Source organism: Chroicocephalus ridibundus, chromosome 2, assembly GCF_963924245.1.
Source record: "Chroicocephalus ridibundus chromosome 2, bChrRid1.1, whole genome shotgun sequence".
Lineage (NCBI taxonomy): Eukaryota > Metazoa > Chordata > Aves > Charadriiformes > Laridae > Chroicocephalus > Chroicocephalus ridibundus.
In genome coordinates, this window is record NC_086285.1 from 76,578,121 (window position 1) to 76,601,815 (window position 23,695).

Consider the following 23,695-nt stretch of genomic DNA (forward strand, 5'->3'; position numbering starts at 1 on the left):
TGTGCAAGTGTCCTGGCTTGTGTGGAGCAACCTCGCTATGGCCTCTACTGGGAAATCCCCAGGGAACCGGCATGGGGGTCCTGTCTTCCAAATGATTTACCTGCTGCTTCCCATTACAAAAGTATGACCCGATTCATATTCCTGTTCATATTCCTATTCGTATTCAATGATTTCAATGGTGTTAAGCCAGAAGAGGTTTGAGGCTTCACTGATGCGATGGGTCTGGAAAGCCATAGCTGGCTGAAAGAGAGAGGAGTCCTCTTCATTCTGTCTTCTCACTCCATCAACCCTGCAACTGAGGCAACTAAGTGCCCATGGCTTTCCCATGTGTATAAGAGGGGCTCTCCACTGCCCAGACGTGCTCTTAGTAGGTGACTTGTACCTCTGCTGCCGAACAGCAGTGGCTGGCAGGACAGTGGGCCTGAGTTCTTCCCTGTACACTGCTTTTTCTCCATGTAACTCCACAGGTCTGTGGAGTTATGTCTGACAGAGGAGGTGTCACACCATCCCCAGTTATGTTCGAGCTTGGTGGAACTGAACAGAGTTGACATGGAGCTGAAATCCTTCTACCAGGTACTGCCCAGACCCTGGTTGTTAGGTGATGCACGTATTATCATGGGCAAGAGCTGAAGATACCTTCTCTCTCCTGAACTGCACAGGGTCTCAAGAAAAAGATCCTCTCTGCTGGGCCACCAATGAGCTCTCCGTGTCCATGTGCCCCGCAGTCCTCCAAAAGGATTGCCGTGAGGCACCAGGTAGGGAAACCATCACTGTGTCTCCCTGGGAGCGCTCTGAAAACTAGCACCCTGAGGCAGAGACACCTTTAAAGACTGGCAACATGGTGAGCATGGCTTCTTGGGCTGTGTTCCTCAGAAATCCCCTCCAGTCTCCCACTTCGTATACCCTTGTGCCATGAGGAGCTCTACTCTGTCTCACTAAGAACTGAAACTTTGGTGCCCGCGTGCCTTGAAATGCTCCTGGTGAGCAGGGTTGGGGTCAGACAGGCAGGGAGAGGGAGTGAATAAGCAAAGACGTGCCAGCAGTGGTGGCAGATCCTCCGAGCTGATGTGGGGAGGGCTTGGCAACTCTTTCAGCACTGTCCTATTGCAACAGGAAGGAGGAGGATATACAGAGATTACTTAAAAGCCCTCAACTTTTTCCAGGCTTCTATTGCACTTCAGAAATTCTGCAAGAAAAGGAAAAAAAAAAAAGACTATCTGAAACAAAGGTACCCTTGCTAACTGAAAAACTTCCTTTAAGCGCTTACTGCTATCAAATAATTGCTACATTTTGAATTGCTGTTTTCAGGAGCTTTGGGAAAAAGTTGTGTTCTCAGCCATGAATATTTTCTTAGAAGGATGGCATGGCTCTTTCATTGCTACATGCTTACGCTGAAATAGTTGTGAAAGCAGTTTTGAGTAGCTCAAAGTCTCTGATCAGCCTACATCTGAGATTTCCCTTAAGGTCATTAGTGGGAGAGAAAGAAGCGAATATGTGCTTTTTTCTTTCCCTTTTTCCTCCCCCCCCCCCCTTCTCCCTTTCTCTCTTTCTCTCTCAAAAGTGGCTTTTCTGAGGGCAGGAGTTACCCCTTTAGATATTGGGTGTTTGTGTGCATAGGGACAAAAATACAATTCTCCAGAGTGTTGTAGGCTGTAGTATTTGGGATGATTGCAGTATAACTTAGAATGTCATTTTATTAGGGGGAGGTATGTGTGTGATGCACTTTCTGGAAATATAATTTGCTATTTTGGATTCAGTAATGCTGTTTTGGAGGGTGGAAGAGTGAATGGTATTCCAGTTCTTTTACCTGAAACTCCCTAATGTTTTTAATGCCCTGCTTCTCCTAGGCAAATACTTCTGTGTTAGGCTTCCCTCTCCTTCTCCCGCCCCCCTTCTTCTCTTATTCATGTGTTTTGACAAACGCAAAATGCCTTCCAATCCTTAGAGAGCTGTATTCCATCATTAGACTGATGTTTTCTGCCTCTCAGTTTTTATTTATGTGAGTCTGAAAATGTGTAGCTCACTGGCACCCCACACTGTTTTTGGTTTCTCCCATCTTACGTGTGCCACACTGGCTGACGTTTGCTTTTTCTTTGCATTCTTTCTTTCTTTCATGGTATTACAACATTTTATATACAGGATGTCTGAAACAACAGACAAGGAGAAGAAACCTCCTCTGAATGGGAGAAGAGCCCTCCCGTCAAACAACTCCAATGATGAAGAAAATGAGGTCCCTGAGATGGAGGCTTTTGGATTGATACCTAGAGGATTTAATCCAACAGGTACAGTGTACAATTAAGACATAAGTCTATTTCTACATCTTCTGTACTCACCTCTACCCAGGTCTGTGAATTAAAACCAAATCACTTTTTGCTTAGTATTGCCATTTGTGTCCTACATACTTCTAGAGCTCCTTACATTTTTGATCTCAGACAGCTTTTATTGCTGCTTATGGACAAAACTTACTAAAAACACCCATGTGCGTGGAAGTGTTACCTCAGGTTATGGGTAGGGAAAGTGAAGAGCGGAGAGGTTGAGTGACCAGTTTTCAGCTTGAACTGTGGAAGTGGTTAAAAAAAAGGCAAGAATAGGTTTTCCAAGTTTGATCACCATCACAGAGTCACGTTAGAAACAGCTGCTTTCAGGCATGGCTGCGGCAGCACTGGGGTGAAGGGGGCAGGAGGACCCTCCCCTCTTAATGGCCCTTCTGGTTTGTACAGCCTTAAACTGACTGTGAAACCACTGCAAAATGCTGGCTGGTGGGGAAAACTTTTGCTAGATGTTCAACTTTCTCATAAAAATGACCACAAAACTAAAAGGCATCCCCATAATTTTAATTATTCTGTGAATAGCGTTTCAACCATTTGGCTGGGGAGTCAAAGCAATATCACGTAGGGGATGGGGATATCAAACGACATTCTCAGTGACAACCTTTTGGAGTGACCCTGAAAAAAAAATAGATAAGATTTGGTTTAAAAGAAATTAGGATTGGCTCATGAATAAGTCACCAACCAAACGATGGTAATTTTTTGGCCTGTTTGAAACAAACAGCAGAACTTGTTGAATGTGGCAGCTCAGGGTAGCCAGGAGTAATAATACTTAATGCTCATATGGGACTTTTCATCCAGGGTTGAAAAAGTGCTTAATAAATCTGGACAAGCATTAATTACTGTATTTTACACGTTGGGAAACAGGCAAAGAGTTTTTAAGTGATGAGTTCAAACTTTTATTGCAAAGCATTATTTCTGTAATCCTAATCATGTGCCTCATCCACACATCCCCCCCATTTTAATACACACACATTTCTTTAAAACGCATTTCTTTTGAACAATATCTGAGCAAAACCAACTGGCATGTTAAGACTGTAGAAACTTTGCTTGTAGAACCTTTTCAAACCACCCTGTAGCTCTGGGGCAAGTATGTGTGTTTAAATTGTCAAATGTAATGCAATACAGGTCCTGACTAGATATTGTTTCAAAACCAGTACGCTCACAGAAGCTGGAGATGTGTAAGGGTGTAGCTAAAGCCCACCAGTACCAGGAGAAAGATTCCTATGGCTTTTTGATGTGCTTCACATCAGGCTCTGAATGAAGTGTGGTGCTGGTGGGTGGGAGCCCCTTGCTTTTCAGAAATGCAATGGAAACTTAGGAGTGTCAGGTCAAGTGAGTTGAGGCAGGAACCCAACATGTGCTTAAGGTGATGCCGCTGGTGAGAAAAACAGCCCTTCTCCAAAGCAAGAGTTCATGTGGCCATAGGATAAACCTGGCTATGGGACTGGTATGGCTGAAAAAGAAATTTGTGCATAACAGCAAAACTCTTTCTGTACAGCTGGATCAGCTGTGCTGTGCAGTTCAGCTCTGCGATGCTTGTAGCAATGACATGCAAGGGGTAACCTGAAGGGAAGGGACTGCAGCAGCGTTCCTGTTTCACTGCACGTCAGCTGTGATCTAAGCCTGTGCTGCCAGTGTGGTCCCTGGACACACTGCTTTGGGGTAGGATGCTTAAGTCACCTGTCAGACCACATTTAAAGTTTATAGTCCAATGCAGCTCAGACTGAAACTTACATTCGGGAGCTGAGCCTGCCCGGAGCACTCACAGTGTTGTGCTTGGGGGATAAAGTGAGCGTCTGCAGGCAGAGCAGGAGCAGCAGAGCACGACAGGGCTTAGCACCACGAGCACATCCTTGCAGAGGGCTGCTTGTGCCACCTCCTTCCCCTTCTCCTGCGCACCTCTGCACTTCTGGGCCGTCCAAATCTTTTGTAGTGGTTCCCACAGTTTCATTGCCATAACACACTGAAAAAAACCATGCAAATTCTTTTATCCTTGCTGTTACAACTAAGGTGTTTTCTAGCCTTTGGACACCTGCTATAAACATCCAAACGTCAGTGTCTTCACCTGTGTCAGATCATAGTCAGCACAGAGCTGTGCAGTGAGTGGAGGTGAGGGCACAGGCTCTCCGGGGAGGCAGCGGTTGTCACTTCCCAGCTCCACCGGCTGCAGCAACCAGCCACCAACTGGCCATAATAAGAGGTTACATACCAGGCTCACATCATTTAGATGCCTAAATTTAACTGAATCTTGCCCTTGATCTGTGCAGTGTAGGTGTCTACAGCTGAGCTAGTCACCCTTGTTTCCCTTCGCAGCCAACAGAGAGAAACAGGCATTTTTAGGGTGTGATTCACTTGACCTATTTTAGCTACTACTCTAGGATGAGGTAAAAACCCTGTGCTCAACTAGCTCTCTGCTGACACCCACTTCTACACTGCTGAATCACAGCCAGAGCGAGCGGCGGAGGCTGCCGGGGATGGCTGCCTTGCCAGCCCGGTCAGTGGGATGCCTGCTGCAGGATCCTGGCTTGCTTGCCGGGGGAGATGCTCAGCATGGAGGATGAGCAGCGCCCGAGCGCTTCTTCTGCGAGAAGCCCGTGTCTCTGTGAACACGCCTGTGCTGTGTCCTCCCCCTGGTTCTTCCTAGCCAGCTCATCTCGCCACAATTTGTCACGAGTGGGCCTGGCGCTTACAGCCGCTGGGTGGGAGGACACAGCCCTGCAGCCCCCACGGTCTGCAAGCTCCCCCCACGCACCCTCCTGTGCAAAGTTCTGTGACTCGCCGGGGAATCGTGCTTGCCCTGTTAGCACACTGATGGGCACCTCCTCTGGAAACTCACACTATTAGGTTTGTAGTCCAGAGCCCTTTCTCTCTGGTCCTCCAAGAACGCCCGATGTTTGAAGGCTATTCTTGTTATTCAGAAAACAGCTGAAGCTTGTGCTTATTTATTTCCATGCAAGCTTAACGTTGCAAAAGCTTTATGAAAGCATTAGATTGCTGCTGCTTCTGCAGCACACCAGGCTACGGGCAAATTGTCAAATGGACCTGACTTCAAAGGAGCCCTCGATGGCCACCTGTCCCCCACGAACAGACGAGCAGTGACGTGCAAAGCGTCTGGACCCTTCCTTTTGATCGTACTCTGGTGGCGGCGTTAGCACATTCTGTTGCTCTGCTCATGTTTTATCCTCTGTAATTACCATTGCTGTAATTAACAGAGGCTCAGTTGCAGGTTATCTTCATCGGGCAAGCTCAACGTGCATTGTAACACTGAGAGTGAAATTGAAATGTGTTTTCTTCAGATGTGTTTGGCTATGTTTTGACAGGAGCCATGTAAAGTCCTGAGATAAAATGAAGCAAATACTGAAGTGATGGCCCAGGGTGGCTTAGCTTTGCAGTTCCTTGAAGGAGCTAACATGCAAACGAAGGGCAGGGGCACTGATGCCTTTTATTTCAGAACATGAGATGAAAATGCAACAAACTCACAACTCCATTTCTATGCCTCCTTAGAAGGAGGGAGAATCTGAGCCAAACTTACTAATAGCTTCACCCCTTGCAGAGCCCCAAGATATGCAGCTTTTTCATGCAGTGCTTTCAGCCTGGGAGGCATTGGGAGAGAAAACGGGAGAGACTCTCCCCTGCCCTTGCTTTACCCCTCTCTGGGAAATTCCTGCCTCACGTGATTTAATTGTGAGCTTTCTCTACACTATTGTGAGTGAGAGTTGGTAAGTTTTGCAGGGAGGGAGGCAAAGACGTGCCCCACTTCACAGAAGGGCAACGAGAATGATTTCTGAGCGAAACCGCATTTAATGTTTCACACAAAAAAACATCTCTGTAACTTCAGTCAGTGCTAAAGCCAGCGAGGATCTACAGAAGTTACTTCAGAAGCCTGGTGAAATGAGCAGAGAATATCAATAATATTGCCATGGGACTTTAAGCCTACCTCAGGTTTCAACACGGTATTCCAGCCTTTCTGCAGATTAGGGTTAGCAGGAGGCGGATGGTTTTGGGTTCCGTTCTAAAGGGCTTTTCCTTGAAAGTATCATCATCTTGCCCTGTCCTCAGGCAGTTTCCTCTCCTTCTGCTTCCCACAGGGCAGGGCTAGGCAGCTGATGGTGGCAACCCACGAGTACGACCTGCTCCTGCTGCCCTTATTTCCCCCTCATTAGCTGTGACCCAGAGCCCAGGCTGGGTGACTTGGCCAGGGTGGCAGAAGGACCTTGCTGGCGTCCAGGGGAGTTGCTGCCTGCGGGGCTCTACTGATGTCTAGAAGACATCCCTGCAGAAAGGCAGGGCTAATGCCCAGGCTGCTGTAGCCTGGGGGCTACACAGCTGAGACAGAGCCGGTCTCTAGGCAGCGTCTCCCTGCCTTCAAGGAAGAACAGAGTGCAAAGCTGTTGTCTGAGCTTCTGTGAAATGGGCCGTATTCAGCCCTCAGTGACTTGAATATCCGACTCACTGGCTGAGCGCATCATTCCTGCTCACAGTGTACTCAGTGGCAGGCCAAATTAGCCACCATCACAAGTACACACAGCTCCACCAGCTGCTGTAAATGTGCACCTCTCTTTGCCAGGCATGAGTTTGGCTCTGTAATTGTCAGTATAAAATGCAGAAATTAGCTAGTTTCTAACTGTCAGCACCTGGAAAGACAAGCTGAGAGCTGCAAATCAAGCTTTACTCTTCTGTCTCTCACTTGGTGGTGAGCAGTAATAGTCCTGCTGGCAGAGGTTTCATGATTATCTGCCCGAGCATGTAGGCAAAAGAAAGATGTCCAGTTTGTTTTCATGTGGTTGCTTGTTGTGTGAGAAGACTCCCCTTACGAAGATTCCCGGTATGGTATGGTCATGTAGCTCATGGTGACTGCAAGTGCCTTTGGCTATCCGAACGTCACCCCACACTGGCCATTAGCTGAGCAGATTAACTTCTAGCAGTGGTAGGCTATAACCCTTTAGAAAGCCCTAATTTGAAGAAAGCAAAGCTTTGCCCATGCATGTTATAGATACCTACCGCTGTTTGCCTGTAACTCTATGCTGTAATTATATACTGCAATGTTATATTTAGTTTTCATAAGAAGACACTAACAGCAGTGGAGGTGTACTGAGAAGCTGAGTCTAGACACATACAGTACACCAAAACCTTATTTAATACAGACAATCCAAGCTCTCAGCTGAATGCAAGATCATTAACTGCCTCTCAGGCTCTTCAGCACTCGATAGTAGTAGTGCTTTGCAAACATTACTGTATTTAAGCACCACAAAACCCCTGTGAATTTGCACTTTACAAATGAAGGTCTGCAAGAAGGGAGACATGAAGCCACAGCTGCTGAAGGCCCACTGGTTGCACTGATAAACTTGTGATAGCGAGACCCAGACTTGCAGAAAGCCGATGCCAAAGAAAATAGGGAGCCCAGCTCTCCTTGGGGACATTCAGCTTTCCACCTGAAGCAACCTGCCCTTTCTGCAATTGCTTTCACCACTCACTAGAAGCCTTGCAGCCCCTGTGAAGATGGCAGGTGGACAGAGGAGTGTCAGTCCTTAAGTCCCCGCTCAGCCAGAAGGACATAAGCCCCAAACAGATCCAGCATGCTCCAGCATTGCACAGCGCTTCTCGACGAGGCAACACTGGGGAAGGGGAGCACAGGGCCTCTAATGATGTTAATATGGATATTGAGATTCCAACATACTGACTCCTTCCTTCTCTGTTCATTTATGTGTCTCTGCAGATTACCTGCGTGTTGTGGACATTCACATGTTCAAGGAGCCCCATGAGATTAACAAGCAGCAGCACCACACTGACAAGTACTACAACCCCAAGCTGATAGTGCGTCGAGGACAGTCTTTCCAAATCCAGGTTGACTTCAATCGACCCTACAATCCAGAGACGGACCAATTCTGGCTGGAGTATTTGATAGGTAAGTGCCTGGCAAAGGCTGTGTCATATCAGCAAAGTAAGGTTGAAGAGTCCCTCATAAACAGGAGCAAAGCAGTACTTAATGGCTGTGTCTTTTCCTGTTACAATTGATAAACCATAAAAACAGGCTTAACCATAGGCAAGGAAGTGCTTTTCTAAACAGGGTCTAAATCCTTACTCAAGAAAGTCAGCAGACTTGCTTGTGAGAGAAGGAGCAGTATTTGGGCTTTCTGTTTAACAATCAGTTGTACTTTATTGAGCTTTCAAAGTTATCTCTGGTTAATGCTGTATGGCAATGCTGAAAGGTAGGTGTAACGGGAAACATCTTTTATAATAAAAGGAGATGCAGGGAGGAGGAGTCTGTTGTTTGAGGTGGGAGAGATGACTATGTATGAACTGTGATAACAAAATGTTGAGTCTGCAAGGGGGGAAAATTATGCAGGATGGAAGAATAGGAGGCCTTGCAACTTCGCAGCCTGCATTTACAGACAACTTGGTAACAAGGGAGAAGGTTCAGAGACTGTAGCTTCAGACCAGAGACTTACTCAGGGCCACATCGGAGACTTTCTGGATTTTCTGCAAAAGGAGCAAGAAAGCATTTTTCCTCTCACTGAGAGACCTTTATCAGAGACCCAGGTCCTAATGTGCGTGTTGGCTTTTTGAAAGTACAGGACTAGAGAAGGGCACGACCTTGCTAGAGAAGGGGAAAAGCAAGTGACAGAGTGGGGCTTCCTACTGTGCTCCAAAGATGGCCCCACCGAACACTGGTCCCTACATCACAGTCTGGGAAAGCCCCAGCTTCATCTAGAGTGATCTGGGAGTTTCTGTGTTAAGATGTCAATGTTCCCCTTATAAACTCTTTAAAGTAGGTTTGAATTGATGTTTTAATTTACTTTCCTCAGAGATGCAGTTCCGAAATTTGTAACATTGATTTTTTTCCACTGTTGAATTATGATGATGTGGCCGTTTATTAGATTTGTTGCCTTTTAAACCTAGATGGGCGTTTATCTCTTAAACGTATGTGCAGTGAAAAGGTTACTGTCTGCACATTTTTTTTCATGGGTCTCTTCTTTCTAATTTAAATTAGGGTTGGGAGGCATGTTATGACAGTCCAGTGAATGATTGGCTGAACAGCCACAAGTGCCTTTAAAAATTTAATATGCATAAATATCATTAGTTCTTTTGGGATTTAATTAAATTCAAGACTGTTCCCTTAATCTTTATATGTTTAAAACAAACAGCTGTAGCAAGAAGAAGAGGAAAATGGAACATTTGGTTTTTATTGAATTGTGTGCAGTTTGCATTTGTTTTAATCAGATATTCTATATTGGAAGAAGAAATTTAACACTTCTTTTGACATTGCACAGTCCACTTAAGAGAATATATTCACTTATTTTCCTGTTGCTCTTTCCTAACACATCTATCCATGTTCTGTACCATGAATCTCTAAGCATGGATCAAAATCCCTTCATCCTCAGATGTGGTAGGAATGGGGTTAACTGCAGCCTGAGACAGGGGAGACTTTGCAACAAACTCAGGTCTGAATGATGACTTGGACTCAGCTCTGAGTCTGTGGTTGACTCTCCCTCCTGGTTCTTTACTGTTACTGTCCTTTCTGTGAAATGGGAACGATGATGCTGATGTCCCATGTGTGGTGGCTGGCAATCAGCTGAGGGAACGTGCTGTGTGTACAGGATAGCATACAGATGTTGCCCTCCCCTGCTTTTTAAGTGTCTGTTTCTGTGAGCACCATTGCCCTCTCGATACAAGTAATTTAGCTCACAGAAATTCAACTGGGGGTTGTTCAAGCTCCTCTTCTAGGAATTGGTTGATACTCAGTGCTCCACAAATGTTTCTCTTTACGCACTCGTGGTGAAAATGCAGTACATTTGTTCTCAGAGGCTAGCAACAGAAAGCAAAACAAAAACAGCCCACAAAGGAGAAGGAAAGTATCTGGAGATGATCTGCTTGACTCTTACTACTTCTTTTAGTGGCAAGTCCAATGTTTAATGCCCTGAAAGGGAGAAAGAGGAGATTTCTTGTACTTGGGAAAGGGCACTGAGTGCTCAAGGTTTCAGTGCTGTGCTCTCAAACCTTTTGTGATGGGAGACGTGGCCTTTTACATCCAGGTTTGTTCTGTTTGTCTGTCTGAAGAGCAGGCATTCCCCTCTCATCATGCCAGCCACCCGAAAACCAGAGCCCAGTGCAAAACCTGTTGCCTTGGCTGCCTCTGTGGGCAGAGGAGGTAGGCAGGCACCTCCAGGTGGCAGCTTAGCCTTGCTGTCTTAAAATGGGATGAACTCTCTTCTGGATATTTTTTTCTTCTTCCATTGACTCTCTCCTGTAGACCAGGCTCTGACTTTAGGATCACCAAAGACAGGGGAGGTGAATCCCTCCCTCGGGTACTGTCAGGCCAGAGCTACGCCTGGGGACTGGCTCAGGCAACAGCCCTACAGCAGAGGCAGCTTGAGCTCAGAGAGTCTTTTTGCACTGAAACAAGGGGGATATCTCATAGGAAAGTGCTGAGTATGAGAGATTAAAGTGACGGACACACAGAAATATTGGCAGGTTGTTGTAAAATTACTTTTTCAAGGACTGCTGTCTGTGCCTGAGCAGTAGATTTCAAACGGTGCAGCAGAACTGTAGAATAACCTAGGTTGGAGGGACGTCTGGAGGTGTCATGTCCAAGCTCTTACTCAAAGCAGGTCCAGCTCACTTTGGCTTCTCAGGGCCTTGCGCTAGGGACAGGTTTTGAGTATCTCCAAGAGTGGGGAGGTTACCCCAAGCAATGTGGACCAGGCTGTCCACGAACTGTAGAAACTTTTTTGTGTTTCAAGGTGTTATTCTCCTAAGGTACAAAGGTACTTTTAGTAGAGACGGCTGGCCTTGGCACCCAGGGAATTCAGCTGGAACTGGGAAAACTCAGTCTCTCTTTTGCAGGGCTGTACCTACAGTGAGGACTGTTTATTCAACAGCACTGTATAAAGCTATTCAGAAATTATTAGTTCCCAGCACTGGAAATTTCCCAGCCTTGACATTAATCCATCACAGAATTTTTATCTATTAAAGACTAATTTTCCTCCTGAAAAATGTGACAATGGTAATGGCTTGATCTTGTGTGTGTGCAGAACTATTCTATTTATTTCCTTCGTTCCCTAAAATTTAGTTTTACTTCTCTTTTTTTGCTCCTATTTTTGCTTCTTTTACATCATTAAAAAGATGATTAATGAAGCAAGTAAAGCAAGTAGAGACTGCTTAATCCTTCTAATTGATAATGAATCAATGTTACCTGGGACAAATGCTTCTTGCGTCATGTGAAACTACGTCTGAAACACTCACAGAATGATCTTTAGTAACAACCCTTTTTAATCCAGAGTCCATTTAAAGACCATTCACACTGAGTCTAGAATTCATGGGCTAAGTTGTATAACCAAATATATATAAGTAAATATAAATATAAAAAGATGTAATTCACACCAATCTCTTGAAAGTCACTTTTACTGATACTCTTCTGTGACGGTTCCTTATGGCTAAGGTCCTTTTTGCTTTAACAGACTGCTTTCCATAGAGTCATCATTGGTGAAACTGGCTGAAGTGCTAACATGTGAATTATTATAATTCAGTTTTCCACATAATGCTTCATTAAATTAGGACGATACTTGTCTGCCAAAGTATGGAAAACAACCAATGTGCCAAAAAATCCACATGGAAAAATATCCACTTATAAAGAGTAATGGGATGTTATTCCAGTTCTCGTGCTGGACTGCAGCCCTGCCTCAGTACCTGTGGTTTGGGAGCTGCTCCATCACCACAGATTTCCTTCCTTGCAGCCCACTTCCTGGCTTTAATGAGAGGAAAGGTGAGCATCACCCCTTGGGAAATGCTCATTTTATTGGTCTGGGGTTGAGATGAAAGAGCCACAAGAGAACTGTAGATGCTGTGCTTACATTCAGTTCCCCACAGCAGAAACAATCTCAGTTTGCTTGGAGCCCCAGGGAGCCCAATGACTTCTTCACCCATCTTGATCTCTCCTGGCTACTGCCTTTGTGGTGACGGGGACGCTTTGTGCTGCTCTTGGCTTTCCACAGTGTGGGGTTCAGCCTGTCCGAGCACAGCTCCTGCGCCTGCGGCAGCCAGTTTGGCATGAGTGCCGCAAAGTTTCCACAGTCACTGCTGCACTGGCAGTGATTTCTCTGAAAAGCAGATGTATGATTAGATGGGCTTATACGGCTTCAATCTTGCTTTTAGTAGTAGTTTTCTGTACATGGCTGTAAATCCTAGAGTGGTTGATGAGTTTATGTGGTGCATCCTTACTCTAATGATATATTTCCCCACATCCTCATAAATTGTTGTCTATTTGTATTTTCCTTAAATGGCTTCATAAATCCATATATATTGGTCTAGCCCTAAATATTATTATGAACACTTTATTCATTGGCATACCTCTGGAATGATCATAAATCCCAGTCCTCCAGGCTGCTATCACCTTTCCACACATGTGCATACATGGACACCCACCCACCCGTCCATATGCACTCCTCAGGCTTCTATAAATCACTGGCTTTTGGCCTGAGATGAGAGCAGAGACTTACTGCTCCTTTTTCTACAGTCTTCCCAAGCCTGCTCCAGAGGAACAGTTATAAAAACATGAAAGCAACTAAGAACATAAAGATGTGAGAGCTGATCCCATATGGCTTATTTAGGTGGCACCAAATTCCCACTTATAGTCAGAGGGGCATCTGAGCACAACTAAATAACCAGGGGTCTGATTTAGGACACCCACACCAGAATCAATGGAGTTCTTTATACTATCCTACAGTGTCCACAGCCTTTCCCTAATTTCACAGCAGTGTTGGGACACAGGTTATTCCAGGAGGGTTGAGGTTTTGTTCTTTTTGTCAGACAGTAAATCTGTCTTAGTGGGAAGTATTGCTACCCCTGCTGTCACCTGTCCTCCTCAGCAGCTTGGGGGCATGGTAGTTGGTAGCTAAAGAAGTGTTTGGAACATAAGGTGTCCCCCAGCACTGTGGATGGGATGTTGAGCAGAGTTCTGCCTCTGAGAAAAAGTCGCTCATTGGAAAAACCTGAATCTTGATTTTTTTAGGAATCTTCTTGGCGTTATACAAGAGCAACTATGGTGCTGGGGGCAAACTCTGTTGGTGCTGGTACATATCCCAGCATTGAGAGTTTATTAGATCACTATATCCCTGTTTAACAAAGAATTATAAAAATTGAACAAAGATACAGAAACACCTGATAGTCTGAACATGGAATCCCATTTTGGGGAAGAAAGAATAGTGTATTAGCAGTAGAACACATTTCCTAGAAATTGACTCCGGACAGAGAAGAGACCTGTTTGACAGCTCTTAGCAAAGAACAACAAAATTCCCTTTCTAGATTAAGGTCTTGGGGTATTTTTTTTCCTCCCCTCTGGAATTCCCAGCCAGGATCCAGAGGAGCAGAGAGGAGAGAGTCCCTGAAGGTGCTCTGTGAATCAATCACAGAATGGTTTGGGTTGGAAGGGACCTTAAAGATCATCTAGTTCCAACCCCCCTGCCCTGGGCAGGGACATCTCCCACTAGACCAGGCTGCTCAAAGCCCCATCCAGCCTGGCCTTGAACACTTCCAGGGATGGGGCATCCACAGCTTCCCTGGGATGCAGTATTTCATGCAAAGGAATCTTTATCATACTCTCCTTTTGCACTGCTGCAGCAGCATCAATTGGCACATAAAATCTAGCTGTATTTTTTAATGGTTTTAATAGCTAGGGTGCGTGACTCCGACAGTGTTTTACAAGTGTAAAGTACTAGAAACGTTCACTCCTGGGGCTGAGTGGTCAGATGTTAAGGATTCCTAACTGGAGCCATAAGCAAAAATTATTTCAAGATATTTGGGTTTCCTACATTTCTAAGTTTGTATGCAGCACTTCTGAAGGCAAATGGGATTTGAGGGTGGGAGGAACCCAGATGTGATATTAAAGCAGTGCCTTAAAGACACTACTGGTTTTTTTTACAAAAATTGGTTTCTCCTTCTTGCTTGTTTTGATTGTTTGGGATTTTATTAGAGCATCTCTCTTTTTTCTTTTTTCCTACTTTTTCTCTCCTCTCCTCCTTCCCTCCTTCCCTCCTTCCTTCCTTCCTTCCTTCCTTCCTTCCTTCCTTCCTTCCTTCCTTCCTTCCTTCCTTCCTTCCTTCCTTCCTTCCTTCCTTCCTTCCTTCCTTCCTTCCTTCCTTCCTTCCTTCCTTCCTTCCTTCCTTCCTTCCTTCCTTCTCTTGTTCTTTCTCTTCTTCTTTCTCTTCTTCCCTTTTGCCTTTTCTGACATTTGTTGTAGTTATTCATAGTGATTAATAAGGCATGGTTCCATTATGCTAACACCCATCCCCAGGCTGCTCACTACAATAAGGCTTACCTCTGCTGCACGGCTGCTCTACTTGTGGCTCCCAGCTCAGATTTATTTATCAGCCTGTCACAATTGTTATACTTCCAGGGCTGGCATTGAAATATATTCTTTACCCTTTCTATGAGAGATTGTATCTAGGTAAAACAAATGGACCTAACAGGAAAATTGTTAACTTTATTGTGTGTAATCTATGTCCCAAAAGGAGACAAATTCCTCAACTCCTTTATAAAACAATCTTCTAAGGAGGGTTGCTAAATAAGACTATTGAGAAACAGCTTTGTTCGCCTCCCTCTCTTATGAGGTATCCTACTTCCATCAGGGAGGAAATGTCCTCCGAAGCTCACTATATTTCTAATCTCTGTGCTACAAAATTTTGCCCTCCTCCCTGCTGAAAGTAAAACATCTACTCGCTTGTGTAGGGCCTTATCCAAGAGGACCCGTCGGTCCCTCCGCTGGCTGTGCCAACTCAGCAGTGGCATTTAGGAGCTGTTTAATCCACGTACACATACAGCAACGTGTATGTGCTCTGGGGATCAAAGGAAAAACTAAACTAGATGGAGATAGGGGCTTCCAAGGACTGGGCAGGGGAGGAGGAGGAGCGTGGTTTGATCAAGGCCTGGTCCCTGTTAATCACTTGGAAGGAACAGCAGCAGACTTGGATAGCTGGAGGAGGAGCGTTCGTGTTTTGCTGACTGAACTTGCTGTACCTCTCTCTCGCTCTCCCTCTGTTGCTGTAAATCCCTCTCTGGTGTGGCAGTTTTACCCAGAATTAAACACAGCTTGCCTCCGTGCCTGACGGGCCCAGAGCTGACATGCTAAGGATCTGAGGCATATGTTAAAAATAACTCACTTTGAATGCATATGTGTGTGGCTACAGTTATGTGTTTTAGACGCCTCATCCTTTTGCTACTGCATAAATAAGACTTTGGCAAACTTTAGCAAACACTGCACTCTGCTTTTTGCCCCTGTGAAGTGTGTGTGTGTGTGGCAGGGGGCATCCATACATGCCCACATCCACATATGCTTCAGTCATGACGCATTTCGCCATGTAGACCTTCACTCATGCTTGCTTACTTTCAAAGCCTTGTGATGCGGGACTGAGGGAGAGCTGATCTCCCTTAATAGAACAGCAACTGTTTTTCTTCTCTTTTTCTGGGTGCCTGGAAAGCCCAGGAGGTGTAGAGAAGAGCTGAGCTGAACAAAAGTGAGCAGGATCTTTAGGAGCCCAGCTTGGATAGCTACAGAAACCAAGGTGGGATAAGAAAGAAGTACCAAAGGGTTGCAGGCCTGTGTGTTGTGAAGCACGGGAAACAGATGTGTTTGAGCCATTAAACTTTCTGTATAAGGGAGGTTTCTGTGTGAATACTGTCTTCTGGCAGTATCGTGGCTCAGTACCTAGGATTGAAATGCAAAGAGTTGGAGGCCCATGAAGAGGGCCACCGTGAATTCTCTCCTGTCTGGAAGGCAAGACAGTCAGCAGACCCCATTCAGTGCCTGACATCCTCTGAACTGCAGATGGAACCTATAAAAAATTCACCCTGTGCCTGGTGGTAACAGGGCAGCAACATCCACCTCTCTGAATCCTCAGGCTGGATTTTCCCATGTCCATGTGCTGTTAGAGAGAGCAGATGGGGACATCCCAACAGCGTGATGTCATGCAATGACTTTGTATTTCACAGAGCAATTGGCTGTGAAATGTCCTCGATGGAGGGCCAGGGCCTCCTTCCCCCAAAGCACACGTGAGCATCGGGAAGTGAGGCAACCACAAAGAACTGGCTGTGGAGCATGGTTCAGGCTGCCAGCTCCTGGAGCAAATCGGAGTGAGAGGGATCCTGAGCCAGCTGATGCTGCTGGCAGAAGCACCCTCCTGTCAGCATAAAAAGAGTTTATCTTCTCCACATGGCTCCTGGTCCTGACATGCACCCAAACACCCTCCTGCCTCTCCGCAGGTTGGGTTAGCACCAGATATCCTGCAGAGAGTGCTCTGCCAGCCATTCACAGGCTTTTGGTAATGAGTCTTTGGATAACATTGAATCTTCTTCCTTAGAGACTCTAACCCAGGGAATGAAATCACCATTGCACATTATCCCTTCTGAGAAAGGGCTGACATTACAGATATCCCAACTATGAGCCAAAGCTGTCCCTGCTTTTCCACTGCAGCCACAAATGCGTGCTCAAGATGTGGAAAAAAGTCAAATAGCCAAGCCATTCTGAGAGGACTTCCCTATAATGTTGATAAACATAGGACTGAACCTACATAAGGATTCTTTTGCCAGCAACCTTAGCATGTAATGCCAAAGTTATTCAGCTTTATATTGCTCTAGTATCAAGACAACAGATGTGTGTATATGAGACTAGCATGGCTGGTGCTCTCAGGTGTCTAGATGTGTGATTACAATTCAGCTCCACAAGCTCCTGTCAGAAGTAACAATTCCCTTGCTCTCCCATTTACATTTTGGTCTTTGTTTCAGAAGATGAGGGAACCTGTCCTCTCTTCAAAGAAAATGTTGGAAAATGCTCACAGTGCTCTTGAGGGCTCTGCCCATCTTACCAGGCTTCCTCATGGGTTCAGGATTTATGCAACTGTAAGAGAACACCAAACCCTGCTCATCTGTCAGAAGCAAACAATTTCTCTTGTATTTACTGTTTCTAACACCTATAAATTATCCTGACTTCTAGGATATCCCCTCCCTGGCATCCTTGCTATGTCTGCAGGGATGCAGGCAATACCCCAGAGCATCTTCTCATGGGTAAGCAAGATACTGCAGTGGCTTCTCTCTCTTACCTGCGTGGGAGCAGCTGTGTGGGGCATACACGGGCTACAGGTGCTCTCTTGTCAAGCGACATTTCTATTAGGTAGCTTTGCATGCAAGAGATACCTTCGTTTTGAAGGGCAAATGGAGTTTTGTGTGTTGAGGTTTCAGAAAAGTGAGAGAGGCTTGGTACTTTGCTGAACCTGCTATGAGGTGCCAGCGACAAGGTTTCCATAAAGATGTCTTGCAAAGACCTCATGCCCTCTTTGAGATCTTATCTGGTTCCTATGGGCAAATTTACCAGGAAGTGATTCTTCAGTACAAGGTGCACATGGACATGGTGGTGCAAAGCCCCTGCCACAGCACCGGTTCTTATGTCCCCTATAGACTCCTACACCAACATGCAGCTTCCAGCAAAGACGACAATGTCAGTTCCTAACCACGTTAAAATAGTAATCTCTCCCCACTTCCACCTTTCTGAAGGAGGTAAGGGAGGTATTTTAAAAAGTAGCACTTGTTAACAGTTTTCAAGGATGTCAGTACAATTACTTGGTTTGCTCTGCTGCTTTGTTTGCGTGGTCTGCTTTTTTAAAAAACCAGTTATGTCAAAACTAGAAGGAAAATATCAACTGCAGAGGCAAGCTGGGTCTTACCCAGTTGCACTACAAAGAACAAGAACATGTTCATCTCTCAGATCACAATTGTTAGCAGGCACAAGACTCTCATCTCTGTTACCTCTATAGGCTTTTCTCTCTAAACTGGCTTCCCTTTGATGGCTTATATTTGAAGTGTCCAGTGCTTTATCTTCTAGTGTTTTCTATTGATTTTGCTCTCTTATTCTAGTCCTTTTTCCTTCTCTTGGTCTTTTCCTTCTGTTGTGTCCCTCACTGATCTCAACGGGTTTCATGGGTTACAGCATCTCTGGCTGATGAGGCAAAGTGGGCTATTTATGTGCACTGAACATCTGCAAAATGGAAATTCACGTGCACTGAATAATCTTTTGGATGAAACACAGTAGCCCCAGATTTCTTAGAAACACTGATGTTGTGGCAGCTCGCAAGCTTCACAGTCAAAGCTGGAGTTGTCCTTTCCCAGAATGTAGTTCAGATCTGGGATTATCTTTACATCAGCTGTATAAAAATAAGCAAGCAGGGAAATCAACGCCCTTGTGAGTTTAATTTTGAAGTTCTTAAATAGTAGGAATGAAAAATATAGAAGTCTGTCTCTCTGTCTGCCATCGTTGCTTTTCATTACCCTATTTTTGAATAAGAGACTCTAACTTTCAGCCTAAAATATGAAATAAAGAATAGACTTGAGAATGAGATAAGGAATTCAGCCTTCTCGCAAGTGTCTTTTCTGTCTATGCTGCTGGTTGGTTTTCAGATATAGTTTGGCTCTACCTCAGGCTCAAAGGGTAGATCCTCACACAACTTTGAATCCTGGCAGTACACATGTTTACACGTAGCCTATCTGTCTAGATGCTTTTTATAGTTGGCAGAATAAAATAGGCTTCTCTGCAGTGTGATTTGGCTTACTAAGAGGTAGACTATCATATGCGGTACTTTGGAGGTATGTCATATTTTGGGACTTATCGCTTGCAGAGAAAGTTTGGTTATCCAGCCCAGATGTGCTCACCTATACTCCGGGTGTCCGGAGTTGGTTCCTGCTCCGTCCGTGAAGAGTAGATGCTGAGGAGGAACTGAGTGTTGGATATCTGCTGGTTTCCTCCATCAGTGTGGATTTGTGTGAAAGAGCGCTCGGTCTCTGCTTGTCGGCGCAGTAGCGCAGTGAGAAGAACGAGGCTCTGCTCTGCTAAAGAGCCCCAAAACCGAGGTCCATGCCCCAGTGGGCACCTGCATGCTAGCGACGAGGGTGGTGGGTGCATCTGAGCTGGGGAAGGGGCTCTTACCCACACTTACCAACAGCACAGCCGACACCAAGGCAAGGAGTAAGCTGTAGCGGAGCTTGCTGCACTAGGATAAACAGTGGTGAGCAAGGAAATCCTGGGACAGCCCCTGTTCACGCTGCCAGGGCTCCACTCTGAGCCAGCAAGACTGAAGCCTGCTGGAGTGAGATGGGTGGGATGTCTGCACAGGCTGCCGGCTGGGAGGTGTTGCATGTATTCATGTGGCTGTACTGCCAAGTGACCAGGCACAGTGTGAAGCAATGAGGAGAGTAGGTGGTTTCCGCCCACTAAAACTTGCCACCTCCGTTGGAAGAGGACAAAAGGGATAGAGGACTGCAAGGAAATGAAGACACTGTCAAAACACAGTGAACCTCTTCATGGAATTACGCCCCCCTCTCTCTCTGCAGGTCGCTACCCACAGCAAAACAAAGGTACCTACATCCCGATCCTAGTGCGTGATGTGCTGAAACCTGGCGAGTGGGGAGCCAAGATTACCCATAAGGAGAACAACTCCATTCGCCTGTCCATCATGTCCTCTGCCACCTGCATTGTTGGGAAGTTTCGCCTGTACGTTGCCGTCCTGACTCCCTTTGGCATCCTCCGGACACACAGAAACTCGGCAACCGACACTTACATCCTGTTCAATCCCTGGTGCCAGCGTAAGTACCTTATCAGAGTCAGAGGTTTGCACTTTCTGCTGCTGGGCTCATCATTTTTTGGGAGAGGGTGGTCCAGGAAGGGGAGTTTGGTACCAAGGTGACTGGAGACAAGCCAGTTTCAGTCCCAAAATTATATGGTAACTCTGCCAAGAGGGAAGTCTTTCAGGCTGGGGAATAGCCCTGCGTGAGGCCCTGCAGGGCTCCATGCTGCAGAGCTGTGCCTGTGCTGTAGCTGCACCCTGCAGGTTTATGAGGCCAAGCCTGTGTTTACCAGCTCGAGCAGCGCAATGATGCTCTGTTTCTCGTAGTAAATATACTCCAAGACTTTCCTCTGACTTTAATAGGCATCAGCATGAGCCTCCTGCCTGCCCGTGTGTGCCTTAAACTGGCAAGTCAATACAGGCATGTTTTTTCCCAGGATTTGGCGTGGGGCAGGATGTGTCAGTGTCCCATACTGTGCGGAGTTACATTGATGATTGACACCTTTAGGATCTAGCATCTGCAGCTGAAAGCCTGCAGGATTTCAGTGGGAGCTGCTTCTCCTGCACAGGCTGGATGCAGCCAACCTGCTGCAGCATCGCTGGTGGTGCCTTCCCACTGCTTCACGATATTTGCCCTTATAACTTCCCCTTTAGTGGTGACTAATTACCAGCAACCCTGTCCTCTGTGAGGAACAGAACATTTTGCAAATGAGCCTTTTTTTTATACTCCAGTGGGTTGAAGAACAATTTATTTTTTTTTCAGTCTCCCCAGATCCCGGGTAAAATCAGCCCTTACACTGACAGAATTATATTTTACCCAACGAACTCCAAGTGCAGCTTTAAGGAGAGGGCAAGGAGGACTGCAGAGGTTTGGCTCAGCCTTTCGACAGGCTGTAGCACTGTGTTTCGGCCTCCAACACTTGTAAGACTCCCAGTCTGGCATACACGTTGCTATATATTTAGGTCACCAGGTAACTTTAATATTCTCCCGCCACCCTTCCTTCGTCTTGCAATGTTTTGAACGGAGTATTTGCATCAAATAATCCCATACCAAACAAGGGCCATCCTACCGGTTGACGAGTAAGTTTAGCATTATTAATAGAGTCCATTATTCAGCTGCACTACTGTCAGTACATGGAATGATTTGTGCTGATTTCATTACTTGCCCCTGGTCCAAGGGAATATAAGCAATGATTAGGTTATGCATTATTTAGGAAGATATATGTTAATGCTGAGTAAAGCGGAGTTAGTTAAGTGGGAACAGGAGGGAAGGGCAGGGCCCAGGGCCCCGCGACACCATGAGATACTTTTGAAAGCAGCGTAGAGGTAGATCCCTCTTAGCAGCATGCCAAGAGTTTATTCTGGGAGAGGAGGGAGAGCGTTTAACAGAAAGAGAGGAATCATTGCCAAAGTTATGACCCACTGTGAGCAGACAAAACTGCTCAAGGTTTGTGAAGGCATCATCAGCCTGTCACAGCTCCAGCTAGGGAGGTGCAATTCTTCACCCCAAGATAGAGCATTCCTTGGCTTTAGTCGTGAGTGTCATAACAAACAGTTTGTTAGCCAGCGCGGTGACTAGGCAGTAGCTCAGCACCTCCTTAACGGGGATAAACCCCAAAGAAATAGCTTCTTAAATTACTTTAGATTGCTAGTATACAATGACTAGCAATACAACCAGCTAGGGCTACATGCAGCCATAACATGGAGAAAAAAAATGATATGAGGGGCTTGGCTGGCCCACTGTGGTGCGACTGGGACCACACAGGCTGATTCAAGGTGCTGGTCAGGGAGTGGAAGGGGAAAATCAATCCCTTCTTCTCACCTCCTTCCCCATCAGCTCCGTGCGCTGACTGGTCCACATCTGTTCATGGCACACGGGTCCTTTGCTCTCCTGTGCACTCCCTCCCTCACACCTGAGCTGAAGGGAGCCCAAACCCAGCAAGATTAAAACCACAGCATGGGAGCAAACCCATAGGGAGCAAGACATGCCGCAGACGCTTCCAGCAGCAGCCATTGGCAAGGCCAATGGAAAAGTTCTGCTTTAGGAAAGCAGAAGAGAGTCTCCAGGCAGCAAGGACGTGCTATGTGCCCACAGGCCCAGGGGAGGCAACGCGGGGTCACGCCTGGAGGACCGCGTTTTTGTCTCCAGCTTACACGTTCAGGTGTGTCTTGATGACTTTGGGTATTGGCCCTTGCTGACTATTGTAGGTTTCATTTTCTGTATTTTTCATTTGGATTTAGATTTATTCTCATTTCTTACCCTTACTCTTCCTCCTAGGTAGTTTGGGCTAATTGGCTCCTCTATCTGCCTTTTCCCTCTTTCCTTGTGTTAGAAAACCAGGGAGCGTTTCTCCACGCTTTATCCCCTGGCTGGAAAGATTGTTCAGTGGAGTGACAAAAGGGTATAAAAACTCAGGCAGTTAAAGTGCAGAGAAAACAATAGTTTGAAAATCTCCTAGACTTGTTTGCTGGGTTAATAGCTAAGCAGAAAAGTCTGAGTGAAAAGCCTCATTAAAGAGAGAAGGCTGATGCCAGGAGTGAATGGGGATTGTTATAGCAGGGAGCAGAGCATGGGCTCTGTCAGTGTCTATCACAGCTTTCCGACTCATCATTTTGGAGGAACATCAATGTGTCGGTATAAGCTTTTCTTTAAGACAGAGGCATTTGTGCCCTTTCTTATTACTCCTTTTCTTACTGTAGTTCAGTTTTGACATATCTTCCCAGTCAGGGATGTGGCATTTTTTCTGCTGTTTCAGAACAAGTTTGAGTACTTTACCAGTCAAGCTACCGAGTACTTTGCTTCCAAAATCATCAGATGCTTATATACGTTTTAATCCCCTTAGCTACATTTAAGGCTGATCAGCAAGTATACTTTAAAGACGCAGATGCAGGGCTTCATCCTGCAAAATTATATACACCAGACCCAAACACCTGGGAGTTCAACAAGCTAGTGGATTGAGACTTCAGATACTCAGGTGAAATTTGCATTACTTAATAAGCAAAGTAAAGCCTGTGAGGAGAGGCAGCATCCTTTCTTCAGCCAGCTGACACAGTTGGGAAAAACAGGTGTGCTTTTGGGCATGCAGAGCCCTTTTCGGCTGTGAAACAGAAGATACAAATGGCAAGTAATTAAGGATAACTTCTTGGAGTTTAAGTTAACCCTTAGCAGTATCAGACTACATAAAAGCAGAGAAGGGCTCCTTTGATCTGGGTGCTGTCAGCACTTTCCAAGGAGGTGCCGAACCCCAGCAACGCTCTGCTGGGGAACATTCAGTTCTTCTTGGGAAGAGACCTTGCATTGACTTGTGTGTCTCTCTCACAGGGGTAGATGCACAGAGTATCTGAGTAAGTTGCAGACTCTGTGGACTGAGGCACGTGTTTCATTCACCCAAGCCTTCTGCAAGGTGCATCGCTTTTAAGCAATTATATATATATTGCAACTTTATTGAGTCAATTGCATATTTCTTCAGCTTATGTGCCTCAAATGTCCCAGTAATTTGAAGTTTAGTAACATGTGGTTGACTTTGGACTCCTTTTATTTATTATCAGTTGTCCAAATTTGTCCCAATAACATTTTCTGGCTTTCTGTAGCTAAAACTTAAATTTGATGTCTTGTCTCATAGATTCCATATGGGTAAAATTCATGCAGAGCTTCGTCCTTCTGCTACATTAATGTAGGCAAGCTCTAGCAGTTGTAGGGCAGCATACTGATCCTGGTCCTGGGTTTTGTAGGTAACTGTATTTAGCTCTCGCCTCCCCGTG

At 45.7% G+C, this 23,695-nt stretch overlaps 1 protein-coding gene across 2 annotated transcripts in view; it reads left to right on the top strand.

The window, feature by feature from the left end:
• Positions 1–23,695, top strand: part of F13A1 (coagulation factor XIII A chain) — an 80,574-nt gene that overhangs the window by 18,336 nt on the left and 38,543 nt on the right. The window contains exons 1-4 of one of the 2 annotated variants that reach the window (XM_063325957.1): positions 1,087–1,228; positions 2,140–2,282; positions 8,047–8,235; positions 19,701–19,952. In XM_063325957.1, the coding sequence (XP_063182027.1) occupies positions 2,141–2,282; positions 8,047–8,235; positions 19,701–19,952 (583 nt within the window). In that variant the 5' untranslated portion in view covers positions 1,087–1,228; position 2,140. Of the gene's footprint in view, positions 1–1,086; positions 1,229–2,139; positions 2,283–8,046; positions 8,236–19,700; positions 19,953–23,695 lie in introns of those variants that run through there. The other variant, XM_063325958.1, reaches the window with a different exon arrangement.